General features: G+C 35.8%; 1 protein-coding gene across 1 annotated transcript in view; it reads left to right on the plus strand.

Annotated features, from left to right (window-relative positions):
- The first annotated feature begins 3,778 nt into the window (after positions 1-3,778).
- Positions 3,779-14,283, plus strand: part of LOC306857224 (paralemmin-1-like) — a 35,246-nt gene continuing 24,741 nt past the window's right edge. Inside the window, exon 1 of the mRNA XM_079397054.1 lies at positions 3,779-4,134. Coding sequence (XP_079253180.1) covers positions 4,130-4,134 — 5 coding nt within the window. The 5' untranslated portion in view covers positions 3,779-4,129. The remainder of the gene's footprint in view (positions 4,135-14,283) is intronic.

Below are 14,283 nucleotides of genomic sequence, written 5' to 3' on the forward strand. Positions count from 1 at the left end.
CGTCACACTTTTAGCAGTGCTTCTTTCTGCAATGCTGATAAGATGACACAAATAGTTTAACAGCTCTAACTTTTCTCCTATAATGCCTGATGAGGTTAGAGAACACCTGACAAGAAATCCGAGACATTCCTTCATCCAGAATCACTCCAGACCCTTTAGATTCCCAGATCCATGCCGGTGCCTCTTCTCTTCAGTTCAGCTCACTCATTTTCTACAGGGTTCAGGTCAGAGGACTGGAATGGCCATAGCAGAAGCTTGGTTTTGTGCTCAGTGACCCATTCTTGTGTTGTTTTTGAGGTTTGTGTTTGGATTATTGTACAGTTGGAAGATCCAAACATGGCTCTTTATAAGATTTCTAACAGTGTCAGTCACTTATTGATTTTTAATCTGTTGGTATTTGATAGAATCCATGATGCTATGTGTCTAAACAAGATGTCCAGGACCTCCAGCAGAAATATATGCCCACAAAATAGAGCAGTATATTTCATTGTACACATGTGGTACTTTTTATCCCTGTGTTCACCAAACCCATCTTGAGTGTTTGCTGCTAAAAAGCAAATTTTTTAGTTTCATCTGACCATAGAAGCCAGTCCCATTTGAAGTTCCAGTCGTGTCTGATAACTGAATATGCTGGAGATTGTTTTTGGATGAGCTAGGAGAATTTTTCTTGAAATCCTCCCAAACAACATGTGGTGATGTAGGTGCCGTTTGACCATTTTTTTTTAAGGTTTTCTGACCCCGAGACTCAACTATTTTCTGCAGTTCTCTAGGTGTGGTCCTTGGAGAGTCTTTATCCACTCAAACTCTCCTTCTCACCGTGCATTAGGACGATATAGACACGCGTCCTCTTCCAGGCAGTTTCATAAAATTTTTTGTTGATTGGAAATTCTTAATTATTGCCCTGATGGTGGAAATGGGGATTTTCACTGCTCTAGCTCTTTTCCTAAAGCCACTTCACTAATTTGTGAAGCTCAATTATCTTTTGCTACACATCAGAAATATATTCTTTGGTTTTTCTCATTGTGATGGATGATTAAGGGAATTTGGGCTTTGTTTTCCCTCCTATTTATATTTCTGTGAAACAGGAAGCCATCGCTGAATAATTTCATGTTCATAATCACCCTGGAGTGCTCAAAATTGTGAATATGAATGGGAGTATACTTCAGAAATATTTTACTCATAAGAATTTCTAGGGGTGCCAATAATTGTGTCCAACGTGAAATTGAGAAAAATATTTATTTCATAATGATATTTCCCCCCATTGTAAATTCTTATTATCCAATGAAAGGTTAGATTTTTGTGAATTTTTAAATAAAAGATCAAAAGGATTAACAATGTGGATTAATTTTCACAGCCTTCTTTGGTCATATTTACCAAGGGTGCTGATATTTTTGGCCATGACTGTATATATATTTATATTTATATATAATTACACTTAAAAATAGTAAAAGTAAGAGCATCCTTACATGTAAATTGAATTAAGCTTTTACTAAAACCAATTCATCCTCAGTTATGTATTTTGGATTCAAAACTGTGAATTTTGACGAGTTTGCAACATGAAATATATGAGACTTCATTAGCAAATATGTATGTAAATTATGTAAATAAGTATTTTTTAAATATATTTTTAATATCTGTCTGGCTTGTGGACCAAAACTTGAACGGATGAATGTAGACTCACTACAGTCCTCTATATACGTGATAATCACTAGACAGTGTCTTATGTAAGCATGTTATATTAAATTTCACACTAGTAGCCATGTTTCACAGATCTATTGAATAACAAATAATACCTTAAACCTGACTTTCTTTTCACGCTGTTGGTGTGACAGACAGCATCATGCTGAAATCAAAACCTCCTCCACACACTCTCAGACACACACACACACACACACAGAGAGAGAGAGCCTCCGCAGCCATTTCAGCCCCCTCTCCTCCTGACAGAAATTTAGACTCAGCAAAATCTGGAAGGATGATGATTTGTGGAAAATACCTGATTCCACATTGCCGAAGCGTCACTCGAACTGATTGTTTTGTGTTATCACCGAACCAGCGCACTCAAATGAAATGATCTGCCTCATGAGTGATGATTTAACCCTGACCGCAGAGGCCAAGAAACCACCCAGATGGCATTTCACACCCACCTCCTCCACCCCACCGCTTCCCTTTGCCTCCATTTCTCCCTTTGTGTCTTCCCCATCTCGGAGCGAGCGGGAGAGAGCGTTACACTGAACTCCGAGAGAGCAGGCAGCCCTCCAATCCTCTGCGACGGCAACATTTCCATTGATCACAGCAAATGGAGACATGTCAAGTTACCACGGCAACTGGCAGGCCAGTGAGGCGGCTCTGTTTGTGTGAGGACTGGCTGCAGGAGCATCAGGGTGGAGCTGTGTGGGCTGGAATCGTTCAAGAAGAGAAGAAAAGCTATTTTCTTTCTGCTTCGAACATAAAAGTTAGATTCAGTGAGCTTATGCATTTGAATATTTCTGATAGTGTCTGAAGTGGAAGTCATACAGATAGAGCTTTACTGCTGTCTCTGAACACGTTTCAGAAAGCCAAGTTGGTGAGGAGGACAAAATCATGCTCAGCTTATTAACAGTGTGTATATATTTCAATGATTTATGACACATTTCATAATGAATTCAGATTTCTATAATAGAGGCCTATATGGCAATATATGTACAGCAAGAGCTGGTCATGTACTCCATCTACAGGCTGCCTACCTGACACACAACATGACTGTTATGATATAATCTCCAAATAACATAACTCATGAAGTCTAATTCTCATCAATGCACACCATAACTTGCATAAAATAATCACTGCAATTTTAGAAAACCAAAAATTATTATTTTTAACATTTATTTATTATTAAGTAATTTTTTTATTTATACTTAATTTAAAAATAGGAGCAATAATATATATAAAAAAATAATAATATACTATATATAATAATAAAAAAAAACTTTTTTGAGCTGCATAACATCTTTCTCTCTTTATATAGATTACATATTATTACATGTAAATATTTAGATATATCCCCTAAATTTATTTGTGCAAAAATATTTGTGCACATTTCCAATTGTGCAAAGGGTACATAAATGATTAATTATGAGCAGTTCTGTACGTGCACACATACACAAGGAATGTTATTTCCTCTTCTTAATTAAAAGGTTGAAAAGCTATTGTGCCATTCAATCATTTCGCAGCAGAAGTGCTTTAGATTATGCTACAGATAGTTATTACAATTTTATAGTGAGGCCAGTTTGAGAGTAGGCTTATTTTAGTGTCACTGAGACACAGGTTTTGTTAATATTTTGATTTGATTTTTATATTTTCTGTTATCATTATCATTTTTTGTTAAAGTTACAGTAATTCTGATGTGTGTTTTTGACACTTTAAAATACGCTTCTATAATTTTCATCAATTTTTATTTATTTAAAATAAGTTATTAATTAATATATTAATGTTTAATATATTATTTTGCATATATTAACTTATTAAAATTCATATAAATTAATTTTAATAAGTTATTTGAGCACATGAAGTTCAACTAAATGAAAATGAGAAACGTTGCCTTAAAAACTAGCTGAAATAAGTCTAAATAAATAAATAAAATTGATTTACTTTATTTTTTTTAATCAATGAAAATATTTGAACAATAATAACCCCGGTTGTGAGTTTTGATATCAAAGTTCTCTTTATCTACATTTATCTACATGAGACTCGTAGTATCTTCTACGTCCATGAGGGGGTGACAAATCTCCCCTTAATGATCAGACTGGGCCAAATATCCTTTAATATAAAACATCATTAGATGCGCATACACAAAAAACTCAGATCTCTGAGAAACCGGACACTCTTAGAGAGTTGATGAAGAGATGCTACATTGTGAATATGTTTAGAGCTCGTTGAAAGGGACGTGGACTGCGCTGGTCTGGTCATAAAGCAGAGAGAGGCAGATTCAGGGGAGGGACACCAGCAGCAGCAGCAGCTCCCGGTCTCACTGCTCACACACAGGGAGAAGACACAGAGCTGACCCTGATGGTGCTGCGCCTCTGAGAAGAAACACTAACACTTCACCCGGGAGAATTCACCTGAAATTTGAGGCAAACCGCATTGGGACACTATGGAGTGAGTATAGCAACTATTCTTCATTTAGGCAGGCCAGTGCGCCGCTGGCCCTCATAATAAGTGAACGGAGCCACACCTGCAAAACATCCCAAGCTCCGCTCATCTCTTGCAAATTCATATACAGAGAGTGCGTTGCCTACCTATAGCAACTTAAACAAGGTTGTGTTTTTCCATTTAAAACGCATATCGTTTTATTGCTATATTTTGTCGTGTAATGTGTTCGGTGCAGCGGATAACGGTATGACATCCAGCGGCGAGCAGCATCCAGCACACATGCGCCCCAGAAATAGGGTTCTCCTTCATGGCTTTGACACCCAGTCCGTGCAGTTGTTTACATGCCTGATTTAGAAACAGCTTGTCTCTTTTTCTTGGAGGTAACGTTACTTAGTTACAACATATGCTTTTCATGTAATGTCGCGTAACGTTACTGTATTTAACCAGGACTGCTGTTTGGAAATAGACGCTGATATTGAGCACTACAGCACGATTCTGACTAGGAGTAGACCTACAAACAAGTAATAATATCGAGTAACTTACGTTTAAGACAGAAATCCGCCTCGGATATATTTTTTGTATTTTATTTTATTTTTTTGTATATTTCATCTGCTACCACTAAAATTGTCTGAAAAGCCCAAACAGTAGCTTTGCGTCTAAAGAAGCAGTTAGCACAGAATAAAACGTGGGAATAAAAGAATGGAATAGACTGCTGAACCCATCACTTTGTTGGAAATCCATTCCGGGTTTTATATTAACCGCTCCATTCATACTAGTGAGCGAAACCCATGTCCGGTTACCCATGTAGGCCTACGCTGCGAGATACTAGTATTTGCTATAGTATTAATCTAACTTACTATTGTAATCAAACACACTGGTTTGTAACGCAAATTGTTATTATTTGAGTTGTGTAGCCTACCTATAGTGGCTGTCTTGAAATAGTTTGTTAAGGTTGGTTGATACTGCAAACTGGTATTTCCTAAAATATTATTTCAGCTATTGTAATCATAAACTCATTGATTTGTAGTGCAAAATAGTTTTAGCATTTACCTATAGCAGCTAATGAATCGATAGTCTCACACATTCAAAGAAAATACGTTGCTTCCTTGTTGCAAAATAAAGTGTAACAAGAAATTCAGATGCTATTTTATAAGCTCCACAAAATCAAACAACTTTGCTTTCATTTGAAATTTAGACAGTGCTTGCAAGATTAACTAAAAAGTCATTAGGTTATTGATAATTAGCATACTACATTGTGAATGGTCTGTTTTCTTGCATTCATTTGCATACTGAACAGTGGTGGATTTTTCGCTGATGCATTCACTTTTTTTTTTTTTTTTTGCTGTGCTGGTGCTTTCTTTAAGCAATATGATTATTTGCAACTTTTCAGTAGGCCTATACTGTAGACTGAAATAAACTTTGCAAGTTTTCCCTTTTGTAATGCATTGCACTTGAAAAAATGTTGAGCGAAAGATGAATGATGGTTTAGTTATGACGCAATGGAAGTAGTGGCAGATAATTTCTTCTGTGTTGTGATGTACATCTGAGTGATTTTCAAAAATGTAGAAAATATGGGACTTGGTTCTGTAGTTGACTAAGAAAGGGGTGGGGTTTAGCCGAATAAATGATTGGAGAAATCTGGCATACTTCACATATGGAAAATTAAGTTATGACATTTTGATTATGACAAGGTCAAAATAGTAAAAAATAAATAAATAAAACATGCATAAATGAATTGTTCACAATACGAGCCATAAGAAGCAGTTAGAAGTCTTTAGTGATAAACAGAGATTTTAATTGATTCACTTCAGAATCTTTTTTTGTTTTTCCCAGTGTCAGCTTAAAAAAAAAGATTTCTGTCGGCTTGATTTGTGTAAGCATGCAGCGAGCTGTATTGATATGTGAAACAGCCTAATAATCCATGCACTGAGAATCCTGTTTCCCTCTGTGAAACTGAGAGGATACATACATCATGACTGGGGCTTTAGCTAAGAGGAGCAGAGACAACTGCTTGCAGACTTAATTACTCTAATGCACTACACCAGAGAGAGTGAGAGAGACGAGGGGTGGGCTGACAGTTGCTCCTGGAATCTGAATGAAAGGCCCTGCCCATATCGGATGACACATGTCTCTCCATTAGTGACTCGCAGTGGTCTGTCTGAAACCCCATAAATGACCACTCCATTCAGGGGAGGATGAAATTAGGCGCTGTTTTATTGGCACAATGAAAATATCTTACCTGAAATATGATCTGAGCTGCTTTTAGCCGACAAAAATGTGGTGGTAATTGTATGGATAAACCTATTGTGTATTTTGGGGACTGCGTGTTGCATTATTATGTCGAGAGCAGTTCTGGTGAAATTTGAGAATGCCAAAGCTGCTCTTTTCTCTTTCAGTAAATGCAGCATTATTATCCTCAGGCTTCAGCGAGAAGGTTGATGGACACATCCGTTCCTGTTGATGTTGCTATGAAACTCAGCATGCGTACCATTTCCCAACTGTCATCCTTGTGAAGTGCTTATTTCTACCACATGTGCTGAGGAATGCTGGGAAGCTTCAAAGGATTCATCATACTCTATGTCTGAGCTGAGCCCTAATGAACAAGCCTGAATCTGCTTGGTCAGGGTTCCTCGAAGACCAAGAAAACTGAAGCGAGTTAAAAAAGCAAATGGGACAACCCTTCCCTCCATGCTTTAAAATGAATGTATCCTTTGCTCCTCGCTTCCTGTCCGTTTTGTTATTCTCTTCACTCTGTTATTCACCATCAGTGTGAAAGGAGCTTGGGGTTATCACATTTAGGGCCGACACCCTTTACTGACAATATGGGGTGAGGTGGTATAAATTAGACAGTGTTCTTTCACTTCTATTCGTTGAACAGTTCATGAAGAAGTCCACAGGGATGTGCCTGTTTCCCTGGACAGAATAGTGTTGTGAAAAATCAGTGCAAAAGTTGTGTAGTGCATTCTATCCTTAAAGGGACAGTTCACCCAAAAATGACCCCAAATTATTTTTCATCATTTACTCAACCTCTGCTTGTTCCAACCCTGTATGAGTTTCTTTCTTCCGTTGAACACAAAAGAAGATATTTTGAAGAATGTTGGTGACCAAACAGTTGACGGTAGCCATTGACTTCTATGATAGGCCTGTTTTTTTCCATACTATGGAAGTCAATAGAGAATGAGGAGTTACGCCGCATTCTTTTCACTTCGCATTGCATTTCATTCTGCTTATCTTTTGTTTTGTTTTTGCCTTTAAGTTAAACAATTATTCATTCTTCATTGTATCGTTTGCAGAGAAGAGAAGCTAATTTATCTCAGTGCATGATAATTAGATTTTTTTTTCCTCTTAGGTTTTGTAGAATTTCATTTACTATGTTGATCTGATTACCGCTGGACGCTCGCTGCTGCTTCAGCCATCATATGGTATTATCCAAATAAAAGTGTGTTCAACAAGCTGACAGAAGTCGATCTATTTCTTTGTTGGAAACTTTTAAATGACAAAGTGTAATTGTTGTCATTATAAATATGAATTTTCCATGGCCACAGAGGAGAATCAGTCACAACAGAGAAACAGTCACAAACTCGCTGTATTTTTATATTTATGCCAAATGACAAGAAAAAATCGAATCCCTAGGAGCTTGTGAACAGTTTTATAGCATTTTAAAAGACAGTGATGCTAAAAGACATGCAGGTGAGCCAGAATATTAACGCGCCATGCTTAAATGTTAAGCATTTTCCTCTATTTAGAAAACCGTAATGCAGAAAGCGCTTATAGATTAGGACAGTCATATTTAATGTTCATATTTTGGGCTCATCTGTTTTTCTGCACATAATATGATTTACTAGAAAGGTGTGTACAGAATGTGGTCTTTTATTATCACTGTCTCTGTGCATTAAGCGCGTTATTTTGAGAGGTAAATGCTTAACGTAAATAAACGCTTTGCGTTTTTATTTTGAGCTGCGTATCTGCACATAGTATGCGTTACAATTTTGTCTTTATCACTGTCTTGGTACATTAAGCCACTTTAAACATTTTAGAAAGTCCCCTGTTCAAGATCTGCTAATTCACAAGCCTATAGTAAGAGTCATACTGACATAAGCATGTCAGTTCTTTCCCAGTGAGATTTGCTAGTCCACTGAAAGGCTGAATTCTCTTTGGAAATCTTTAGACAGAAGATGTGGCAATATTTGATGATTTCCAACCTTTTAAAATATCACTTGTGAAAGCCTAGAGGCCTCCATCCTTCTTCTCTCCTCCTCAAGCAGCACTAGTAAAGGTTAAACCAATAATCTCTGGGCATTGAAGTAGTTAGCTTTGACATTTAAGTGTGTTTTAATGAGTTATGGTTATTAGTTTTGTAGGGTCATTATAGGAGCATGGCTCATTAAGCGGATTCTGCTGCTGGGGCGCAGACTTAATTTGATTGAACATTTGTTATATTGTGGCATTCATTTTGCTTGGTTGATGTTAACTCTCAGGGTCTTTGGGTTATTCTCAGGAAATGATGTTATCCATTTGCTCATTAATTGTTACTTAATGGACAGACACTGAACTTGGTCTTTTTAATTGAAAGTATAAAATAGGCCTATGTAATTTGATAGTTAAGTCCATTATTAGTTATTTTTGTACTTTAATCTTTAACCCTGTTAAGATTTTCTTCAGAAAAAGCCAAAGTTGAGTTGAAAGCGAAATGACATCAGTTATTTTTATTTTTTCAATTAAAAAGTGTAAGAAAAGTCATGCTACCATCTTAATCTTTAATGAGCCGAAAAGAACGCACGTCACACCTCTGTTCATCAATTTGCACTGGCTACCAATAGCTGCTCACATTAAATTTGAGGCATTAATGTTTGCCTACAAAACCACCACTGGCTCTGCACCCCTTTACCTAAATTCATTACTTCAGACCTATGTGCCCTCTAGAAGCTTGCGTTCTGCAAGTGAACGACGCATTATTGTACCATCCCAAAGACGCACAAAAACACTTTCACAGACTTTTTCATTAACTGTTCCCATCTGGTGGAATGACCTGCCCAACTCAATCCAAGCAGCCGAATCCTTACCCATCTTCAAGAATTGGCTTAAAACACATCACTTCCATCTTTATCTGACCCTCTAACTCTAGCACTCTCTATTATAATTCTATTTTATCTATTTGTCTTCTTTTTATATATATATATATATATATATATATATATATATAAAAACACACACACACACACTTGACCCTCTATCAGTTGCATATTTATTCATATATATTATGTCTTTTAAATTCTTTTTATTTTTTGTATTTATTTTCATTTTGTATTATATAAATAAAAATATACTGTATATATATTTGTGTGTGTGTCTGTCTATATATATATATATATATATATATATATATATATATATATATATATATATATATATATATATAGACACACACACATAATGAAATTAATGATAATAAAAATTTATTTTAAAATAGCTATTTTCAGGCATGAAATGCCACTGTTTCCTAAGAAGGAAGTATTAATACATTTTTATATCCATCAGATTTGATGGAAGAGAGGCAGGAAGTTGAATCCATTTTGTAAGTAGACCACAAATGAGTGATTTGGTGAAGATCTGTCTTGAATAGTCCTCTTAATGTCTCTATGTTTGCGGGACACTCCCGCAGTCATGGGGTCTCAAAGCTGCTCTTTGTGCCTCATGCTTTTTCACTGCAGGAGGACGTTTGTTCATCCACACGACCTCAAAACATTCCTGAACTCAGCTGAGAGACATGAAATGATCTAACTGCTGAAATTGTTAGAAGAATGTATTCGGGACCATATTGGCCAAGATGAGGTGCTGCTTTATTGAGTGGAAAAACATCTGTTTTAGTTGTCTAGCATGTCTGATGTGATTTCTTTAGGGAGAAATGGATGTCTTGAATTCCTTCTTCTCTCTAGACCGTTTACGAACGAGTGGTGCATGTCAAAAGCAGCTTAATGAGTTAAATATGTGATTAATTTAGCATCTAAAAAACCCTGAAATACCTGAGGAAACAATAATGTCCTTTTATGGCCCCATTCCTTTCAAAAATAATAATTGCAGCCAGGAGAATAAAAGACAGATGTGGAAACATTTGTGGATGGTGTTACTTTGTGTCTTTTGGTTTGGTTTGCTGGTTGGTTTGGAGTAATGTAGCAAATGTGAACATTCTCTATTCAATGTCAGCCAAGATGAATTTATTCTGTCCTGGATAGTGGGGGTTGCTGAGAAAAACTGGTATTTGGCTGTTTATGCGATCACAAGATGTGACGCAATCTTCAGGCTCCTGACATGAGTCTCATGTGAATGTACATCATTTTAAACATCAAAAATAGACATTAAATATATTCATGAATTTAGTAGTAAGTTCTTGTATTTACTTTTAGTAATAAGTCAATTATTCAGTGACAGTCCAAACAGATTATATGAAAGCATCTTCATCTACTGCTTTAAACTGAACGTGATCCAAAAGTATTTTTAAGCCACATTTAAAAATTTAGCAATGAAAATTCAGCTTTGCATCACAGGAATAAATTACATTTTAACATGTATTCAAATAGAATAACATTCCTTTAAATTGTAAAAATATTGTGACATTTTTTTTACCGAATTGTTGATTAAATAAATGCAGCCTTGGTGAGCATAAGACACTTAAAAAAAAATAAAAATCTTAGCAACTGCAAACTTTTTAATGGTAGTACATTGAGGGGAACTGACAGACACTAAAAATCACACCAGCTATTTTAAAAGTAATTTTAAAGCAAAAACAAATGATTACATTGAAATTAAGTGAAGTTATATATTTTAAAATTGATCAGTACTGTCAATTTTATTAGCTACTTTGCTTGTAGTGTGACTCACTGAAAAGAGCAACCTGACTGAGTAGCTTAGCAGTTTTTGTCTCTTCCCCATCTCTGGCTCTTACATAACATTACAAGACAACTTGGACGTGCTGTTGACAGTGTTAAACTCTAGTAAAGGAAATCTAATCGGCTGGTGCATGGGGCGCGCTGACCGGAGCCGCTCTGAGATCATGCTGTTGTTTGTGCTAGCTGTGGCTGATAATCATGTGACGGGAGGAAAATTAGCCAGACATATGACCCTCATTTTGCAGACGACTGAGGCTCCACTGCACAGAATCAGCAGCTGTGTATAGATGTAAAAGAGAGAGAATAAATAATCATTGTGAGGTGCTGACTGTCCTGTCAGAAGTACAAGATCATGTCATTTTATATGCCTGCCAATGTTGACCTACTAACCCTGAACGCAGCACTGCGGCAGACCCTCAGTTTGAGCTCAATTTGTCAGGAACGGTTTCTTTTTTGTTTTACTGCTTGTGAAGCTAACAAACTGCTTCTCCTTTTCAGCTTTCACATTGACACTGTGTTGACATTTAAGCAACCTGATGGGTAGCTAGATCAGTGTTAGGGTTGCACAATTAATCAAAATAAAACCAAAATTGCAATATGGCTTAGTGTGATTACAAATCGTAATCACAATGTAAAATAAAATTATTGTTATTATTATTATATTATTATTTTATTAAATAATCTATTTTTATAGTCAAATATTACATAGAACAATTTCTTCATTTATTATTTAATTTATTTATTTAATAATAAGAATTCTTATTAATATTATTTAATTGTTTTTATGTCAGGACCACTATCGTCAAAGATGATTGAAAATTAGCATACAGTTTGGATTGGCGGTATGTTTCTGTTATGGGCAAGAACTCGCTGAGCATCCATGCAGCCTAGCATGGATGAGAGCAGGGAGAGCAGCCATAACCCCCGAGGTAAACAGAACAGAACCAACATAAATGTATTGCAGATATCTGTTAGGGCTGGCGTGGGTCTTCGATCGACGAACAGGTAATCCGATAACATAAGCAGTAGTCTAGGCAAGGTGCAAACAGAGTCCAAACGACAAGGCAGGAGAATCAAAGGCAAACAGGAAATCAGGCAACGAGGCAATACAACAAAACTAGACTAAGACTAGAACTAGGAACCGAAGACAAAACTAGGAGAGGGCTCCGTAATGTATCGACAATATCGTTAAAGTTCACTAATTTAATGTATCCATTTTAGAATTAGTCTGATTCAAAAGAGAATCAGAAGGCTAGATCCTGACTGACAAAAGGAGGAGTTGGGGATGGAGGAGGGTAATTAGCTATTGATCAATGCGAAAACTGCTGATAATACTGAAGGACCTTATATATGGATGCTTAGATAGGTGTCGTATTGTACGCATAGGCTAGCCTTCCATCGGCCCAGAAGAATGGCCCATGCGGCCCACTTGATTCAAAAATTCTAATTAATTTAGCGTGCTCCGGCTCAGTGCAGCAGCTCAAAAACGCTCGTCAATGTCAATATGTTTAGAATAGCCAATAAAATTGAAGAAGGCGGGATTTACTGTTCACAAACACTGAGCTGCGCACGACTTGAATGCGAGCTGAGGTAAGATGTAAGCAATATTTGCCAACCGTTTACGATTAAAAGAATACAAAATAATGTTAAACGAAAGACATTAATTTTCAGGAATGCAAACTGTTACTGGCTTTTTCAAATTTCTCAGATTTTAATGCCATTTACGTTATTCGTCACAAGGTAGCCTACATAATATAGCAGTTTTCAGCAGGCAGATAAGAGTTAATGTATATCGCTAGCTTTCTTCCTTGATTTCACATGTCTAAGAAAATGTTTAAAAATCAAAACATTTATTTTAAATTTTATTTATTATTATTTAATAATATTTATTTTATAGACCGTATTATTTTTATTTATAAAATTTTAAAATGTATTTATAAAAATTATTCTCAATCTTACTGTAGAACATTGTAAATCTGAAGACTTTTGCTTTAGAGTGCTGTGCATTGGAAAGTGGTTTATATTATAGGCTTAATAAAAATATAATTGGCTTATTAATTCACACATGCATTATTTTAGGTGGTTAAAAGTATGAAATAAAGGGTTTTTATTTATTTGTTTGAAAGAAGATTTAATTTATTTGATCAAAAATACAGTAAAACAATAATATTATGAAATATTACACTTAAAATAGTGGTTTTCTATTTAGAAATTTTTCTATTCTATTTACTCCAATCTTCAGTGTCCCTTCAGAAATCAATTTAATGCTGCTTAATTTGCTGCTTAATTATTATCAGTTATTATTTGTGATCAATTATTAATAATGGTTTTTATTATTGGTATAATGGTTCTCAGTTAAAGAACAGCATTTATTTGAAATATAAGTACTTTGTAATAAGTGTAAATATCTTTACCGTCACTTAAATCAATTTAATGCAACCTTGTTGAAGAAAAAAACATATTAATATTTTTTTATCTTACCCAAGACTGAATGGTATCACATTTTCCCCAAAAATATTGTGCAGCACAACAGTTTTCAACATTCATTTTTATCAGAAATGTTTCTTGAGCAGCAAATCAGCATATTAGAATGATTTCTGAAGGATCATGTGACACTGAAGACTGGCGTAATGATGCTGAAAATTCAGCTTTGATCAAAGCAATAAATTATTTTACTATATATTCACATAAAAGACAGCCATTTTAAATTGTAACATTATATATTTCACAGTACCGTTTACTGTATTTTTCATTATCAAAATAAGTTGTATACTCTTTTCCACAATTGGAGCTCTATTCCTTAAAATGATAGATGTCAAGTTCCTGCAAAAGAAAAAAAAAAATGTATATGACCAATAGAAAGGCCCATAAAATCCGCATTCTGCACTATTCAAGTCTTAGACGATACCAGAGCATGGTGTCATATGGACTGATAATATAGGCATTTAACTTTAGTAATATTAAAATGTCCCTCGTAAAATTTCTTAAATTATTTACTATTTGCCATATACACCAAGACAAACTGTAATGTAAAGAAGTATGCCAGTCATTTAATGAGTGGTGCGGTGTATTGCAGACCGGGTTTGGTGGGCCGCTCTGTGCCAAAAAGTCCAGGGCCACCTTTTGGCCCCAGTCCACCCCTGACAAGTTCCATAAGGATGTTCGCATATATGTGCGGCAGGTCGAGCATCGTGCACTAACTGCGCTCTCAGCTGTTATGTCACCCCTTCGGGTCCTCTGACAGGCTGTTTGTACAGGTGTTGTGTTT

Source organism: Barbus barbus, assembly GCF_936440315.1.
Source record: "Barbus barbus genome assembly, chromosome: 37".
Classification (NCBI taxonomy): Eukaryota; Metazoa; Chordata; class Actinopteri; order Cypriniformes; family Cyprinidae; genus Barbus; species Barbus barbus.